Source organism: Macaca thibetana, chromosome 11 (assembly GCF_024542745.1).
Source record: "Macaca thibetana thibetana isolate TM-01 chromosome 11, ASM2454274v1, whole genome shotgun sequence".
Lineage (NCBI taxonomy): Eukaryota > Metazoa > Chordata > Mammalia > Primates > Cercopithecidae > Macaca > Macaca thibetana.
The window spans coordinates 46,600,611-46,619,384 of record NC_065588.1 but is presented as its reverse complement, the minus strand read 5'-3'; the positions used below and the strand labels follow the sequence as shown (position 1 = coordinate 46,619,384).

Below are 18,774 nucleotides of genomic sequence, written 5' to 3'. Positions count from 1 at the left end.
GGTGATTTATACCTGTAATCCCAGCACTTTGGGATGCTGAGGTGGGTAGATCACGAGGTCAAGAGATCGAGACCATCCTGGCCAACGTGGTGAAACCCTGTCTGTACTAAAAATACAAAAATTAGTCGGGTGTGGTGGTGCATGCCTGTAGTCCCAGCTACTGAGAAGGCTGAGGCAGGAGAATCGCTTGAACCCGGGAGGTGGAGGTTGCAGTGAGCCGAGATCGCACCATTCCACTCCAGCCTGGCGACAGAGTGAGACTCCGTCTCAGGAAAGAAAAAAAAAAAAAAGGTATAGGTAGATATAGAGCTAAACAAAGAAATGTGTGCATATAGGCCAAGCGCAGTGGCTCACACCTATAATCCCAGCACTTTGGGAGGCTGAGGTGTGAGGATCCCTTGGGCCCAGGAGTTTGACACAAGCCTGGACAATATGGGGAGACTCTGTCTCTAAAAAAAAATTTTAAATATTAGCCAGGCGCGGTGGCATGTGTCTAGTCCCAGCTACACGGCAGGCTGAGGTGGGAGGATAATTTGTGCTCAGGAGGTGGGTTGCAGTGAGCAGTGATTGCACCACTGCAGTCCAGCCTGGGTGACAGTGGATTCTGTCACACACACACACACACACAAAGTGTGTATACATGGGTCAGTATACACACATATAATTCTTGGTTTTGTCCACTAAGAGAGCCTGGAAGCGGTGACATCTCAGTGGCAATGAGCATAACTAGTAGTGTCCAGATGTTAACTTCTCCCATAAAAGAAAACAGGTCTCCTTGGGGAAATAGTTGATTCCAGAGCTGAGGCATGGTAAATACAAGATGAGCCTGGAACATCTTGTAGTGCTAGAAAGTAAGGACGTGCTAAAAACAAAACAAACAAAAAACAGGGCAAGTTGAGAGAACACAGGAGCCAAGCCAAAAAACTCCAAATGGCCAGAGCTGGAACAATTTGAGCAACAAAATAAGGATAGTATTGGATTATAACACAGGGAATAAAATATCTATGAAACGATACTGGTATAAATAAATGGTTGGGCTGGACGTGGTGGCTCATGCCTGTAATCCTAGCACTTTGGGGGGCCAAAGCAGGAAGATCATCTTGTGGCATACTGCCAAGGTTACTACTTGAGACCATGGCTATGACAGTTACTACTGTTACTACTTGAGACCGTCATTATGAGACTGAACTAAGCAGAAATGAAAACTTAAAACAAAAGTAACTATTTTAAAGGAAGCGGCCAGAGGAAGAAAAAGAGAGTTCCCTGCTTCTAGTGAGCAAAGGCAGCCCACTGAGCTTCCACAGCCCTTCGTATTTATTGGTAGAAAGAGCAGGGAGGAGGAGGTAATGATTGGTCAACTGCTTAATTGATCACAGGTTCATATTACTGTTAACAGGCATCAATTATGCCTAATCACAAGAATTATGTGGCAGATGCAGTTTGTCAGTTTGCCAACATTCTGCATTCATGAGAACAGTTTGCTGTTTACTCATATAGCCTCCAGTGGTATACTGAGTTGATCACAACCCTCACTCTTTCCGCCTTCAACATCATCTGAGCTCAGGAATTTGAGACCAGCCTGGACAACATAGGGAGACTTCATCTCTATTATAATAAAAATAATAATAGTAAATAAATGGTTGAATAAATGAGGGAGAACAAATATTCCTTGTAGAAGAATTTCAATTAATAAATGCAGAAAGGATGAGAGTAACAGAAAATTACCACTAGAATACCAGTAATAATTGTCATAAGCAAGACCCATCCATGAGTGCTAAAATTAATGGGAAAAAGTTTAAGGAGAAACAGAATCAAAGTTCTCCCTCACAATATTTATGAATTACAAAGGGAAAACAAATAATAACTTTACAGAGGAGAAACCTGATATACCACATTAACCATGTGATCAAGGCTAATGTCATGAGTAATAAGACATCACATCAACATCATGTACCCTCTGATGTGATGCACTGTGAAGGGCACATCAGCTCTGGATTATTCCTTTCAAACATTTATAATCTCAATCTAATCCGAGAAAACATCATGTTTTTTAAAAAAGCTTTTTGTTTTTTGAGTATTGCAAGATATTCCAGGCTGATCTTGTATTTGCCCTTCCCCAGCTCTGGAATCAACCACTTCTCCAATGAGTCTTGATTCTATTTTATTGGAGAAACCAAGAAACCCAAATTGAGGAACATTCTACATAATATCTGACCAATAGTTTCAACAATATCAAGGTCATGAAAGACAAGGAAAAGCAGAGTAACTGTCATAGATTGGGGGAGACTTAGGAAGACACAACAGCTAAATGCAGTGTATGATCCTGAAACAGAAATAAGACGTTAATGAAAAAACTGGTGGAATTTCAGTAAAGTCTATAGTTAATAGTATTGTACCAGTGCTCATTTCTTAGTTTTGCTAACTGTAGTATGGTAATATAAGATAAAGCTAGGTGAAATGTATATGGGAACTCTTGTACTATTTTTGCAAGTCTTATGTATGAAATTGTTTCAAAATAAAAGGTGAGTGCTCACTCAGTCATACATACACTAAAGTTGAAATGATACAGAGAAGATTAGCATGGTCCCTGTGTGAGGTTAACACACAAATTTGTGAAGCAGTCCATGTTTAAAAAAATAACGTTAAAAAAAAAAGGTTAAAGAACTATTAACTTCCAGCCAGGTGCTGTGGCTCACGCCTGTAATCCCAGCACTTTGGAAGGCTGAGGCGGGTGGATCACAAGATCAGGAGTTCAAGACCAGTCTGACCAACATGGTGAAACCCCATCTCTACTAAAAATAAAAAAAAAAATTAGTCGAGTGGTGGCACGTGCCTGTAATCCCAGCTACCCAGGAGGCTGAGGCAGGAGAATTGCTTGAACCTGGGAGGCGGAGGTTGCAGTGAGCCAAGATCACGCCACTGCACTCCAGCCTGTTGACAGAGCGAAACTCTGTCTAAAAATAAATAACTATTAACTTCCAAAAAATGTTCAAGAATGTGAATTTAGTCACTATTTTTGTACAGAAATATAAACTTAGAAATAAATGTAATTTTCTGAAAAAAAAATTATGTAGCAACGTATTTCATGTTGCTTTTATTTAAAATTCCCCTTTGCAACTTGAAGTTTTTTAGGTTGTTTTTTTTTCCTTTAATTGCTCCCTTTTACCTGATGACATTCAAATTGGGAAGAGTTGTTGGTAGAAAAACTTTAAAACTCTACAATCTATTTCTTAAAAATAATGTTTTTCTTTTATTTTTTTGAGACGGAGTCTCACTCAGTCTCCCAGGCTGGAGTGCAGTGGCGCAGTCTTGGTTCACTGCAAGCTCTGCCTCCCGGGTTCATGCCATTCTCCTGCCTCAGCCTCCCAAGTAGCTGGGACTACAGGTGCCTGCCGCCAAGCCCGGCTAATTTTTTGTATTTTTAGTAGAGATGGGGTTTCACCGTGTTAGCCAGGATGGTCTCGATCTCCTGACCTCGTGATCCACCTGCCTCGGCCTCCCAAAGTGCTGGGATTACAGGCGTGAGCCACCGCGCCCGGCCTTTTTCTTCTCTTCTCTTCTCTTTTCTATTCTTTCCTTTTCTTTTTTTCTTTTCATTTTTTTTTTTTTTTTTTTTTTTTTTTTTTTTTTGATAGGGTCTGGCTCTATAGTCCAGGTTGAGTACAGTGGTGTGGTCACGGCTCACTGCAACCTTAATCTCCAGGGCTCAAGTGATCCTCCCACCTCAGCCTCCTGAGTAGCTGGGACTACAGACACACCACCATGCCCAGATAGTTTGCTGTATTTTTTTTGTAGAGACAGAGTTTCACCATGTTGCTCAGGCTGATCTCAAACTCCTGAGCTCACGTGATCTGCCTGCCTCGGCCTCCCAAAGTGCTGGGATTACAGGCATGAGCCACCACACCTGGCCCATTTTTTCTTCATAAGTGAGTCTGTAATTTTTACTTTGTTCTAATTTTCTGAGGCTATGTTCAGGAAGCCATACTTCTTGAATAAGTAACCATCTCAGGAGATAAAAAAGAGAGGAGGCCACTGAGATCAGATATATAAGAACAGGATTTTATTAGTGGCTTGGGGAGGGCTGGTTGCAGGGCCAGCTCATTTATTTTTTGGTTTGGTTTGGTGTTTTTTTTTTTGTTTTTTTGGTTTTTTTTTTGGTTTTGAGACAGAGTCTTGTGCTGTTGCCCAAGCTGGAGTGCAGTGACACAATCTTGGCTCACTGCAACCTCTGCCTCCGGGGTTCAAGAAATTCTTCTGCCTCACCCTCCTGAGTAGCTGGAATTACAGGCACGCACCACCACGCCTGGCTAATTTTTGTATTTTTGGTAGAGACGGGATTTTACCATGTTGGCCAGGCTGGCCTCGAACTCCTGAACTTAAGTGATCCACCGACCTAAGCCTCCCGAAGTGCTGGGATTATAGGCGTGAACTACCGCGCCCGGCTGTTTTTGTCCAAGCCTGGTTTCTGAGAGACAGTTCCCTTGGTCAGGAGAGTCTGTAAATGAATTTATTAGAATAGGTTTCCTGGAGCAGTTACTGGCCTCACCCTAAGCAATAGCTTGAGGAAGCAGATACCTGGGCAGATTTCCCAGGGAGTCACTCTTCAACTTTTCAAGGACCTTTGTTCGAGAGATCTTTATCTCCAAGCCACAGCTCACCCTAGGACAGTTTAGTGGCCCATCTTAAGCTACCTGGTTTGATAAAAGAACATTGATACTGGGAGTTAGAATTCTCGCTCTAATACTAACCAGCTGGTGACTTTGGGAAAATGATTGAACGTTTATGTATCTTGGTTTCCTCGCTGTAATAAAGGGGATTTGGTTACTTGATTTCTGAGCTACTTTGTTGATGAAAAAAATCTACCATTTGTATCTGAAACTGAAGGCATCTTCCTTCTCAGCAAACAGTTTCCCTTTCAGTGTATACCATTTATTTGTCATGCGACGATCCTTATAGTCTCTGAAACTAAAAATCTGTGTTTATTTTTGTTATATGTTTCCTTTAACTCTTGCAGCCAACTGTCTTCCAATCCAGCAGTTCTTCCTTCACAGTTCATGTGGTAGTAGAATGCATGTGACTGAAGAGAATGTGTTTTGGAGTCTGAAAATCTGAAAATGGAACTCATCTGAGAGAGACTGGGTGGGTGGGGAGAGATAATATACCTTTCTTTTTTTTTTTTTTTTTTGAGACGGAGTCTCGCTCTGTTGCCTACGCTGGAGTGCAATGGCACAATCTTGACTCACTGCAACCTCTGCTTCCTGGGTTTAAGCAATTGTCCTGCCTCATCCTCCCAAGTAGCTGGGATTACAGTTGCCTGCCACCATGCCTGGCTACTTTTTTGTATGTTTGGTAAAGACAGGATTTCGCTACCTTGGCCAGACTGGGTCCCGAACTCCTGACCTCAGGTGATCCTCCTGCCTCAGCCTCCCAAAGTGCTGGGATTACAGGCACGAGCCACCACGCCCGGCCCCAATACCACACCTTTAATGCAGGCCTATGAAGGCCAGATACTTACCTACAATGGAGGGTATTCCAAGTGGGCCCAGGATAACTTTTAAGTTTCCCTGAAAGCAGGAATGATTATCTCTGATATTCACCACTCTGGGAAGATACCACTATTCTCTTACTGAAACATAATTTGTATGGGTTTTCAGATAGGTGGTTCAGGGATTTTTCTACCTGGTTTTCTACATTAGCTAAAAGTGGTGGTTTTAATCATTCTTCATTAATTGTAGTTGAAAGAAAATGGACTTTGGAATCGAACAGAATATACATTTGAATCCCAGCTCTGCTACTTTATAGCGAAGTGATCTTTGTAAAGTTAATATGTCTGATCTCAATTTCATCATCATAAATTTAAGACAATAAAACCAATCCTGTAGAATGATTATGAGGATTGAGATATATGCTTTGCATAAAGTAAGTGTCTTAAAATCTTCCAAGAGTTGGATTTCTAACTTTAGCTTTGAATTTGTAGTTTCCTGTTGTATATCACTTGGATTTCTCTTGCTGACATGTATATCTCAACATGTGTAAATCAACACTCATCATTTTCCCTCTTCTTTCTATATTTACTGTCTCTGTTAATGGAATCAATAGCCTTCCAGTCATTCAGGTTTGATGATGCCAGCTTTGATTCTCTTTTATCCTAAGTTCATTTTATTCTAAGAACTGTCAATTTCTCTCTTCCTACTTTTCCATTTCCACCTACCCTAATTCAATTCACAAATTTAAACCTTGATTACCTCTCACTTAGTTTTAGGATCTTCTTGACTAGTAATTTGGACTCCAGTCTTTTTTCCTCTTAGCAAGTTGCACACCACTGCTGAATAATATTTTAAAATATGATGTTAGTCATGTTACATGCTTTTTCAGAAACTTTCTATGTTCCACCAGAGAGACTGTGGTTAATCCACTACAGAGATCTTATCTTACAGGCGTGGATATTGAGGCTCAGAAATTTTTTTTTGTTATAAAAGCCGTGCATGTGCTAAGTAAATAGCATATTAAGATTAGACCTCATCTCCGATCACTCACGAGTGAATTCTTCCCACTATTGGAATATGACCCAAACTCCTTAGCATGTTTTTCTTCCCAGTCAGGCCCCATTGTGCCTTTTTTTTGAGACAGAGTCTTGCTCTTGTCTCCCAGGCTGGAGTGCAGTGGCGCAGTCTCGGCTCACTGCAACCTCCGCCTCCCAGGTTCAAACGAGTCTCTTGCCTCAGCCTTCCAAATAGCTGGGATTATAGGCACGTGCCACCACACCCAGCTAATTTTTTGTATTTGTAGTAGAGACGGGGTTTCGCCATCTTGGGCAGGCTGGTCTCGAACTCCTGACCTCAGGTGATCCACCTGCCTCAGCCTCCCAAAGTGCTGGGATTACAGGCGTGAGCCACTGCGCCCGGTCAAGTCTTGTCTATCTTCAACTTCTCTTGCACCTGGAGTTTAACTGACTCCCCAAAGGTGCTAATGCTATTCTCCTCCTTCCTCCTTCTTTCCTCCTCCTTCCTTCACTTTGATGAAATTCTGCCCATTCTGTAAGTCCCAAGTCATCTGATGTCTTTTCCTTTCCCTCTCACAAAGCCAGAAAATCAGGCCTTGTATTCTTAGACCATGAGTAGCCTCTAACCACATTCTGTCTTGTACTATAAATATTTGTGTATATGTCAGCAAGCACAGTAGATTATGCACACTATTCAGGCAGGGACCTCTCCCTACATCTCATAGGAAGTAGTTATTCAATAACCGGGTACCAGAGTCTATCAAAAATCATGTATTGATTCTCACCTTTATCGGTTTCATAGATACTAATCACATTGCTGAGAAATAACATTATGCTTCTGTGAAGACAAGTATGGTCAGGGTGAGAGTCATCTCATTCCCTGAGTGTAAGGTGTGTCTCGCCTAGCTGTATACCAAAATGGATGTTCTGACTTTCCTTAACTTTCTGGCTGGGAGTAATCAGAACCACAGACTTAGACTTGGGAGTTAACCTTTTTATTTTCTTTATCACGCTCAGTCTCTCAAATAATAAATCCTTTTCCTTTTTTACAAACATACCTTTTTTTTTCTTTTTTTTTTTTGAGATGGAGTCTCACTCACTCTGTCACCCAGGCTGGATGCCAGTGGCACGATCTCAGCTCACTGCATCCTCTGCCTCCAGGGTTCAAGTGATTCTCCTGCCTCAGCCTCCCAAGTAGTTGGGATTACAGGGGTGTACCACCACACCTGGCTAACTTTTGTGTTTTTAGTAGAGTCGGGGTTTCACCATGTTGGTCAGGCTGGTCTCCGACCCCTGACCTCAAGTGATCTGCCTGCCTCTGCCTCCCAAAGTGCTGGGATCACAGGTGTGAGCCACTGTGCCTGGCCTGCAAACGTATCTTGTATTTTTTTTTTTTTTTCGTTTGATCCAGAGTTGATCTTTATGGAAGAACTGACAGTATTTATACCCACACCTATATTGGTAGTATATTTCTACCAAATAGTATCTTAAAGCATTCATCAGCATTTCCTTAACTTGCCTTACCGAGTTCAAAAAAAACTATGATAGTTTTATATAGTTAAGTTTAGCTGAAATATTTGTTGCTCCTGTGTCTTTTTCATCTTAGAGAAGGGGCTGGCATTGTTTGGTGAGTCTGCTAGTTAAATACCAGATAGACAAATAGGTGTCATGTATTATTTGGTACTTTCCAGTTTATTGCAAAGTACATGTGTGGACTTAACGATTATTTTGTCCAGGAAGAAAACATTTAAAACACTAAACAGTAACATTTATTGCTTACTTATTCTGTATCAGGGTCTTTTCTTCTTTATCTTATTTATTTTTCATAAGAATACTATGAAGTAAGTGCCATTATTATGGATGAGAAATCCAAGTTTTAGGGAAACTTTTTATTAAGTGATGAGGCCAACGTTCCCACTTAGACTTATCTGTCTCTAACCCAGAGCTCCTTACCATTAAAAGGCATACTATGCCTTCCAACATGAGGATTAAAACATATTAACAAAACTAGTATTACTTTCAGACAAGGATTTCATTGGAAGAACAAATATTACATGTGGAACAGTAGTATTCTGCATCACAGGACTCTTTTTTTTTTTTTCCTTTGATGGGGGAGAACTTCTTGGTCTGTCACCCAGGCTGGAGTCCAGTGGCACAATTCATAGCTCATTGTAGCCTCCAACTCCTGGGCCTAGTAGCTAGGACTACAGGTGTGTGCCACTACGCCCAGCTAATTTTTAATTTTTTGTAGAGAAGAGGGGGTCTTGCTATATTACCCAGGTTGGTCTCAAGCTCCTGGCCTCAAACTGTCCTCCCAAAGTGCTGGGATTACAGGTGAACCATCATGCCTGACCCAGGACCTTTTTTTTTTTTTTGAAATGGAGTTTCGCCCTTGTTGCCTGGGCTGGAGTGCAATGGTGTGATCTTGGCTCACTGCAACCTCCGCCTCAAGCAATTTTCCTGCCTCAGCCTCCCAAGTTGCTGGGATTACAGGCATGCGCCACCACTCCTGGCTAATTTTGTGTTTTTAGTGGAGACAGAGTTTCACCATGTTGGTCAGGCTGGTCCTAAACTCCTGACCTCAAGTGATCCAGCCGCCTCGGCCTCCCAAAGTGTTGGGATTACAGGTGTGAGCCACCACGCCCAGCCTGACCCAGGACTTTTAATGTGAAGTGGCAGCTTCAGTTGCTGGATTTAAATACCCGCTGTGTTCTACGGTTGTCAAGGTTATTGAAAGCAGTACCTGATGAACCATACATTCTACCAGATCAGTTATGCTCTTCGGTTGTCAAGAGCTGTAAGTAGTACTTTATTTTTCTTTTACTTCTGGTAAGCTGTGAATTAGCAGTACTTTATTATTATTATTTTTTAGTTTTCAAGACTCCTGGATCAGAAACAAAGTGGCACTTTAATCTATATTTTTCACTCTTCAAATAAGGAAACTGTTGACTCATTTCTAATCTCACCTCTTCTGGACAAAGGTTGGAACTCCTTTCCTTTGGTAATTAGTGGGGCAAAATAACCAAACGATCCAGATTAATGGGTAGGGACTAGGTGATATCAAGGATATGACTTTATGTATTCTTTGGCTGAAAGGGATGTTAGAAAAGAGGGTTTGTCTCCTGAACTTAAAGTACATTATACTTCCCCTTGATAAAGACTTTAAAATGAGAATTATAACAAGAGTCAATGATAATTATATTTAAAATGCTCTTAATACTACTGTAACATATCTAGTATTTTAAATATATTATCTCCTTACATCTATATCAAAAACTCCTAAAGATAGATATTATCCTTATTTTTTAGCTGAAGAAAGTGAAATGGAAAATATTACATAATATGTTCAAGGTAACAAAGTTAGGATTTCCCCAAAGTCTGTCTCACCTTAAAGCCCTGCTCTTCCTGTTATACCACTCTGTGCCCCCAGCTCTCTCCCTGGCACTGAGTGGCCAGTGCTGCAGAGCTTGGGGAAAAAGGGCAGCCAAAAGAAACTTGGATGTAGGTAGAAACTAATTTGGACCTGGCTCTACTGAAATGCTGATTGTGCCTCCCCTGGGATGTAATTCAGAAGAGGGGAACATTTCACTCCAAATATGACTTTGGAACAGACTTCAGTTCAGAGAAAGGCCAACTGATGTTTGCACAGTGGGGTCAGTCATAAAATGGAACTGGAAGGGACCTTAAAGGTCATCTGGTGTGGCCTCCTTTTATAAGAAACCACAACCCAAAGATATTGGATCATTTGACCAAGGTTACACAGTTTGGGGGAGAACAGTGGAGGAGTGTGGTCTGCAAGTTTAGGACTCTACCACACCACTGCCAATCCTTGGATGCTGGAGAATCCTCTTCTGTGTCTAATATTCCGACTTTCTTTATTGCATAGGTATTTCAGTGTCTGTAGATAAGATGGAATCAACTCCATTTAATAGACGGCAATGGACCTCACTGTCATTGAGGGTAACGGCCAAAGAACTTTCTCTTGTCAACAAGAACAAGTCATCGGCTATTGTGGAAATATTCTCCAAGTAAGTGCTGATCCTGGTCCAAAAGGACCATATGTCTGGGGCACACATTGCCACCTGTCAGGGAAATTGGTGAAGGAAATACATTATGTAAAATAGTTTTATTGGGCGCCTCCTGGATTTTAAACACTATATGAGGCACTGTGCAGAAGGAGGAGGAGGGTAATAATCAGAAGATACATTCTATGTCTTTGAATTTTTGTTTAGTTTGTGGAAGAAGCAGTTATAGACACAAAAAATTATTTTTAAAAAGATAATTATGAAATAATTATAAAGCAAAATATCAGCAAGTCTAAAATGAACAGGAGTGAGGATTAGGTACAGAATAAGAGACAGAGAGAGCATCATGGACAGGAGCTCATCAGGAAGGCTTTCTGGTTGAGATGAGTTTTGAGGCAAGTTTTGATTTGGTTGAAGGGTGTGTTAAGCACTCTCTATACCTGCACTTTCCAATGTGGTAGCCACTATATAGGTGGCTATTTCAGTTTAAGTTAATTACAATTAAATAACGTTGAAAATTTAGTTTTAAATGTTTACCAGCTGCATTCATCACTTTTCAAATGCTCAGTAACTACTTGTTGCTGGTGACTGTCGTATTGAACATCACAGAAACATTTCATCATTGCACACAGTTCTGCTGAAAAGTGCAACCTACACAGGCATACTATAGCCCACTGACTGCTGATTAGTAAATAAAACTTTGTTAGAACACATCCGGCCAGGCGCGGTGGCTCACACCTGTAATCCCAGCACTTTGGGAGGCCGAGGCAGGTGAATCATTTGAGGTCAGGATTTCAAGATCAGCCTGGCCAACATGGTGAAACCCTGTCTCTACTAAAAATACAAAAATTAATCAGATGTGGTGGCACATGCCTGTACTGTAGTCCCAGCTACTCAGGAGGCTGAGGCAGGAGAATCGCTTGAACCCAGGAGGCGGCGGTTGCAGTAAGCTGAAATCATGCCACTGCACTACAGCCTGGGCGACAGAGCAAGACTCTGTCTTAAAAAATAATAATAATAATAATAATTACAGAATTTATTTTGCTTTTGAATCTCCAGTTTGGGCAGGATCTCTGCTCTACTCAGCATCAGCCAGGGTGACCCAAAGGCTGGGAGCCATAATCATCAAAAGGCTGGCTCACTCACAAGTCAGGCGGTTGATGCTGTCATGTGGGATCTCAGCGGGGGCCATGGTAGGAATACCTACACATGGCCATTCCATGTGGCTGTTTGGCTTGCTGGCTCAGTTCCCAGGGCAAGCATCCAGTGACAGAGAGAAGGAGGGAACAAAAGAGGGAGTTCAAAGTTGTGTTGCCTTTTATGACCTAGCCTCGGAGGTCATACAGTATCACTTTTACCACACTCACTTCATTAGAAGTGAGTCACTAAAGCTGACTCATTTTGAAGGAGGGCAATTTGACTCCACCTTCTCTGATAGGAGGAATGTCAGAATTTTGGACATTTTAAATTTTTTTAATTAAAAAAAAAATGTTGAGATGGGGTTTCACTCTGTCACCCAGGCTGGAGTGCAGTGGTGTGGCCACGGCTCACTGCACCCTTAAACTCCTGGGCTCAAGCGATCCTCCTGCCTCTGCCTTCTGAGTAGCTGGGACTATAGACATGCACCACTGTGCCCAGCCTGGACATGTTTTAAAATCATCCTATGTTCTGATTCAGTATGTGTGGATAGAGTCCAGGAAATTATGTTTTTAACAAGTATCCTAGGTAATTTTTACCTTCAGGGAAGTTTAAGAAGCCCTGGTAGTGGAAGAGATGGACTTGTGGAGTCAAAGCAGTGAACTTGAACATGAAGCAGAATGAGTCAAGTGTAAGGAGATTGAAGCAAAGGATTATATGGAAGCTGAACGTGATAAAGGGAATAGGAAAGCAAGCAGTCTGGCATGGAGAAATACAAAAGGGAGAAGGAACTGGTGTAATTCATTTAGGGCCAGATGGAAGACCTCGGATGCTCTGCTAAGGTTAGGATTTAGTAAGAAAACTAGTGAACACAATTGGTTTTCATGTGGGGAGAGTGACACGATCAGACTGGTATTTTAGAAGGAGGCTTCTGGCAAGAGTGTAAAGCTATGTTAGAAAGATGAGAGATTGGTAACGTGGAGACAATTTATGAGGTTCTCTTGGGAACTCAAGTGAAAGCTGTTGGGGGTCAAGGGGGAACAGGGATAAAGGGAAAGAGAAGGATATCAGACAGTGTTGAGATGTGATTAATGGGACTTGGAAACTCCCTGTTCTTCAGAGAAACTTCTCCACATTCTTACCCTTTTCACCCTCTTTGGCCCCACCTGTCTTTAACTAAACTTGGCTTTCCCTTGACATGCATGACATGCATTCTGTTTGAGCAGTGGCTGCCTGCTCTTTCTTTTTTTTTTTTTTTTTTTTTTTTGAGATGGAGTCTCGCTCTGTCACCCAGACTGGAGTGCAGTCATGCGATCTCAGCTCACTGCAACCTCTGCCTCCTGGGTTCAAGCGATTCTCCTGCCTCAGCCTCCCGAGTAGCTGGGATTACAGGCGCACATCACCATGCCCGACTAATTTTTGTACTTTTAGTAGAGATGGGATTTCATATTGGTCAGGCTGGTCTTGAACTCCTGACATCATGATCCGCCTACCTCGTCCTCCCAAAGTGCTGGGGATTACAGGCATGAGCCACTACACCCAGCCTGGCTGCCTGCCCTTTCTGCACATGCTTCCCTGAAATATTTTGGGGGCCAGGGTTGCTACTCTCCTAAATCTCCAATACTGTTTCCCATTCATTGTCTCTCGTGCCTGCTTCTGAAGTTCGAGACATGTGCTTTCAGGCTCACATCTAACTATACTGCACTCTTATCCTCCCCTTCGTTGCAGTGGCATGCTAGCCTCCAGGGGACGCTGACTTCTAGCATCTTTTTTTTTTTTTTCAGTGTTTCTCATTGAGGGTGCTATAGCATTTGAGGCAAGACAGATCTTCCCCATGCAGGATATTCATCATGATGCCCTCCTCTAAATGAACCCATGACATTGTGACAACCAAAAAAGAAAAAAAAAAAGTGATAGGGGAGAAAACCCAACAAGATTCTAACACATGTCTAAATGTCCCCCAGGGCCATTGGTGCCAATGGTGTCCTCATTGAAGAATCATTGGGTCCACATCAGTGACCTGTCTGATACTTTGGACTCATAATTTTTTTTCTTTCTTCTTTCTCTCTTTTTTTTTTTTTTTTTTTTTTTTTCGTGACTGGGTCTTACTCTGTCACCCAGGCTAGAGTGTAGTGGCACAATTATGGTTCACTGCAGACTCGACCTCCCAGGCTCAAGCAGTCCTCCTGCCTCAGCCTCCCAAGTAGCCAGGACCATAGGCATGCACCACCATGCCCATCTAATTTTTTATTTTTTATAAAGACAGCGTCTCACTATGTTGTCCAGGCTGGTCTCGAACTCCTGGATTCAAGCGATCCTCCTGCCTCAGCCTCCCAAAGTGCTGGGATTACAGGTGTGAACCACTGCACCCGACCTGGACTCATAATTTCTTGATCTTCCCCGTTTCTGCAACCTGCATATGGTCTCCCATGCCTCTGCCTCCAGTCTCAACCTATCATCACTCAGAATCCTTCTCTGAAATGGTGCATTTGGAGAACCTACTGTTTGATTGGAGCCTCCTGTTTTTCCACTTGTTTAACTCTTATTCCCAGTGACCCTGTGTTTTGACTTCACCAGGACACCCAGCCCTGGATGTCAGTCCCCTTCCTGGCCTCACTTTCTTCCTTGCCTAACTCAGTCACTTCAATGAGGCTCTCACCTCTTCCCCTGTGCCTTTCTCACCACCCTATTCTGTCATCGTCCAGCCCAGCTAGTTTTCATTAGGATTCGAGTCTTATAGTAGCACGAAGGAGAGTTAAGAAGTTGGAAAAGGCTTCCAACTTTTAGGGCCTTCTTTTTTTTTTTTTTTTGAGACGGAGTCTTGCTCTGTTGCCCAGGCTGGAGTGCAGTGGTGCGATCTCGGCTCACTGCAAGCTCCGCCTCCCGGGTTCACGCCATTCTCCTGCCTCAGCCTCCCGAGTAGCTGGGACTACAGGCGCCCACAACCGCGCCCGGCTAATTTTTTGTATTTTTAGTAGAGACGGGGTTTCACCGTGGTTTCGATCTCCTGACCTCGTGATCCGCCCGCCTCGGCCTCCCAAAGTGCCGGGATTACAGGCGTGAGCCACCGCGCCCGGCCTTTTAGGGCCTTCTTAATCTTGCAGAAAGAAAGTGCAAGGCCGGGCGCGGTGGCTCAAGCCTGTAATCCCGGCACTTTGGGAGGCCGAGACGGGCGGATCACGAGGTCAGGAGATCGAGACCAGCCTGGCTAAATACGGTGAAACCCCGTCTCTACTAAAAAATACAAAAAACTAGCCGGGTGAGGTGGCGGGCGCCTGTAGTCCCAGCTACTCGGGAGGCTGAGGCAGGAGAATGGCATAGACCCGGGAGGCGGAGCTTGCAGTGAGCTGAGATGCGGCCACTGCACTCCAGCCTGGGCGACAGAGCGAGACTCCATCTCAAAAAAAAAAAAAAAAGTGCAGAGGGATCTCACAGTTCCTTCTCATGGTATACTGGATTCACTGTCTTTTCTCCATGAAGGCTGAAAGGATTGCAAAACTGTCAATCCTGAACCCGTTAATTAGAATCAGTGTGCCAGGCACCATGCTAGACCCTTGACAGAAACACATACTATTTTGGCCGGGCGCACTGGCTCATGCCTGTAATCCCAGCACTTTGGGAGGCCATGGCAGGTGGATCATTTAAGGTCAGGAGTTCAAGACAAGCCTGGCCAACATGGTGAAACCCCATCTCTACTAAAAATACAAAAAAAAAAAAAAAAAAAACGGCTGGGCGCGATGGCTTACGCCTGTAATCCCAGCACTTTGGGAGGCTGAGGCGGACAGATCACGAGATCAGGAGTTCAAGACCAGCCTGGCCAACATGGTGAAACCCTGTCTCTACTAAAAAATACAAAAATTAGCTGGGCATGGTGGCCTGTGCCTGTAATCCCAGCTACTTGGGAGGCTGAGGCAGGAGAATTGCTTAACCGGGACCTGGGAGGCGGAGGTAGCAGTGAGCCGAGATCACACCACTGTACTCCAGCCTGGGCTACAGAGTGAGACTCTGTCTCAAAATATAATAATACAAAAAAATACAAAAATGTAGCTGGGCGGTGGTGGTGTGCACCTGTAATCCCAGCTACTCGGGAGGCTGAGATGGAAGAATCACTGGAGCCTGGGAGGCAGAGGTTGTGGTGAGCCAAGATCATGCCACTGCACTCCAGCCTGGGCAACCGAGTGAGACTCCGTGTCAGGAAAAAAAAAAAAAAAAGAAATATATAAAATATATACTATTTCAAATCCTAACAAAAACTATATGAGGAAGGGGCTTTACCCCTCTTTTATAGTTGAGAAAACTGAGGCAAAGGAAGTAACCTATTCAAGTTAATATTTGAGTTTGTTCCTGTTACATATTTTTCTTCTGATGTGCTTAACATATGGAACCGGTTTGGAAAGATGAATAGAGTCATTTGGTAGGCTTGGAGAATGCTGGAGACATTCCAGAGGAAGGGGAGCAACAGGAGGTAAAGACATAGAAGTAGGACAGGTGGTGGTTTATACTGATGGGAGTGAAAACCAGGGAATCAGCCTGGATTTCTGTTCTAGGTTTTATACTCAGTGGAAACATGTTGCTAATATTACTTAAGGTTTTTAAGGTTCACTTACTGTAGCTTCCCAAAGAAGACTGCAGGACTATTTTCCAAGATCAGTTGAGATCAGGCACGTTCAGGGTGGTATGGCTGTAGACTACAGGACTGTTTTCCACAAAGCATATACTAATGTCTGTTTCCAACACCTAGTGGCTTTATATTACGGGGTTTGCAAAGAGTAAGTCCTATACAAGCCTAGCTAAAAACAGTAGGAAAACTTAGGAGGTCTCTGATCAGAGATTAATATGAAAGTGATGTTTGGAGGAAGCTTGATCTGGCTGATGTTTGTAGATAAGTCAGCTTTACTTTCTAATTGCTAACAGTGCTGTTTATGTTTATATTATAGAAGAGTACTTTTTCTAGCATCAGAGCTTGTGTCCCATGGTCCTTTATAGCTGTAGACTTATTTCTCTGACTAAGCCTCTGTAACAGTCATTACATTTGAGGTAAGAAGTTCCTATTGATACGTCCATTTGAATAGCTAGCTTTGGTTTCACTCACCACTGACTTCAGCATAATATAATCCTTCATTTGATAACAGTTGACTCTTTGGGTGGAATTTGTTTGACTCATACATTTTTGGAATTAAAGAGAATCTAGCCTGGTAGTTTTTAAACTATCTTAATTGCGGTCTTCAGAGGAATCTCAGGGCCAGTTCTCCAACAACTGGAACACCCTAAGGGCTAAGCCCAGGCCCAGATCCCAGGCCCAGCCCTTTAGATTTTCCATTCCAGCAATCCTGCTTTGATCCCTTGTAAAGGTTAGGTTCTACATAAGACAGCATTTGAAGAGAGGGTTCTGCAGCTAGCAGAGCTTGAAACCACTGATCTGGCTAGCATTTGCCCCACTCTGACAGATTAGGAGCTTGAGGATTAGCAATTGTGACTGAAGGTCACACACCAAGATGGTAGAACTGATGAACACAGCACGAAGACCCCTAAGCTCACCCCCTGCCAGCATGCCTCTACCTTATCACAGCTGCTCCTGTTTTTGTTATAACTTCACCCATTCCTAGTTCCATGAAAGAGGAGGAGGCCGGGTTGAGAGGATCACTTGAGTCCAGAAGCTCAAGGCCGCAGTGAACTGTGATTGCACCACTGCCCTCCAGCCTGGGTGACAGAGTGAGAACCTATCTTAAAAAAAAAGAGCGTTCATATTTAGTTTTTTGTGACTATTCTTCCTTCAATAAGAAAAAAATTGACCTTCAAGTTGGCCTGGTTAACTTCCTCTTCTTTCGCTTCTCTGTAACATTTTAGTGGTGAAATTTTTCCAGAAGAAAATACATTGCCTAAACCTTGGGAGTTTCCGTTTTCCCTCTTTGGCTCAGCATTCCCTTTGCTCTATTTGAGGGCATACAAGCAAGAGTCATGGCTCAGGAACTCTGTTTTCTGGCCTCAGAAAAATTTGAGACACTGTTATTACTCCCCAGATAATTTTAGCATCTTCCATCAGCTGCCTGCCCCACAGCTGAGCATTAGTGAGCAGTTGCAAGATCAAATTCCTTATGTGGGCCAGACGGGGTGGCTCACGCCTGTAATCCCCAGCACTTTGGGAGGCCAAGGCAGGCGGATCAGGAGGTCAGGAGATCAAGACCATCCTGGCTAACATGGTGAAACCCCGTCTCTACTAAAAAATAGAAAAAATTAGCGGGCGTGGTGGCGGGTGCCTGTAGTCCCAGCTACTGAGGAAGGAGAATGGCGTGAACCTGGGAGGCAGAGTTTGCAGTGAGCCAAGATCGTGCCACTGCACTCCAGCCTGGGCGACAGAGCGAGACTCCGTCTCAAAAAAAAAAAAAAAAAAAAAAAAAAATCTGGGAATAAAAGAGGAACAAGATTTTAATTACAGAAATTTTATTGCAAATGTTTTATTTTCTCAAATTTGAATCTTCAAAATGGTGCCACCATTTTGTGTCCTTCACATTTTGTGTCAGAAGAATGCTAGTTGCTGTAAGGGCCTCTGAGAAAAGTCTGAGGCCTGAACACTGAATTCAGAAGTATTGAGCCTCAGTCCTGTGGCAGTCTAAGAGTACAAAATATAAAAGTACCAAGGATTGAACTTGGAAGAAAGCGGTGGTGTAGAGCCTTTCTCCCTGTTACCTACTATTTAGCAGGAACTTCATTACAAATAAAAGGTGGGGATATTTGAGTAGGGGTGTGAGAACAGGATTGAAGACAGCCTTTGGTGTATACACCTGGTCTTACAGATGCCTCCCTGCTAAAAGGACAGGGCCAAAGATGAGAAGTATTTTGATTTTTTTTTAAATCTATGTTTCTGTTAGACACTAAAGGGAAGGGAACCTCTGAGCTTATTTACTCAACTAACCACAATGTAAATACCTTGCCTTGGAGAACAGTTGGCTAAATATAAACCTGTCTGCCAATTGGTTCTAGTTTTCATATATTGTATTATTGCTGTAATGTACTGTAGATGATTATCCAAGGGGTGTGGAAACGCAAGTTCAAGGCCAGTTCTAAGTTCCTTTTTATAATAGCTACAATCCACTGTATCCCTGAATTCCC

At 42.9% G+C, this 18,774-nt stretch overlaps 1 protein-coding gene and 1 non-coding gene across 5 annotated transcripts in view; both read left to right on the top strand.

Moving 5' to 3' along the window:
• Positions 1-18,774, top strand: part of LIMA1 (LIM domain and actin binding 1) — a 106,340-nt gene that overhangs the window by 23,084 nt on the left and 64,482 nt on the right. For 3 of the 4 annotated variants that reach the window (XM_050748657.1, XM_050748655.1, XM_050748654.1), the window contains exon 2: positions 10,389-10,530. In XM_050748657.1, coding sequence (XP_050604614.1) covers positions 10,412-10,530 — 119 coding nt within the window. In that variant the 5' untranslated portion in view covers positions 10,389-10,411. Of the gene's footprint in view, positions 1-9,256; positions 9,300-10,388; positions 10,531-18,774 lie in introns of those variants that run through there. The other variant, XM_050748656.1, reaches the window with a different exon arrangement.
• On the top strand, positions 2,525-2,632 carry LOC126931842 (U6 spliceosomal RNA). The gene has a single exon (XR_007717956.1). It is a non-coding gene; the product is annotated as a U6 spliceosomal RNA (small nuclear RNA).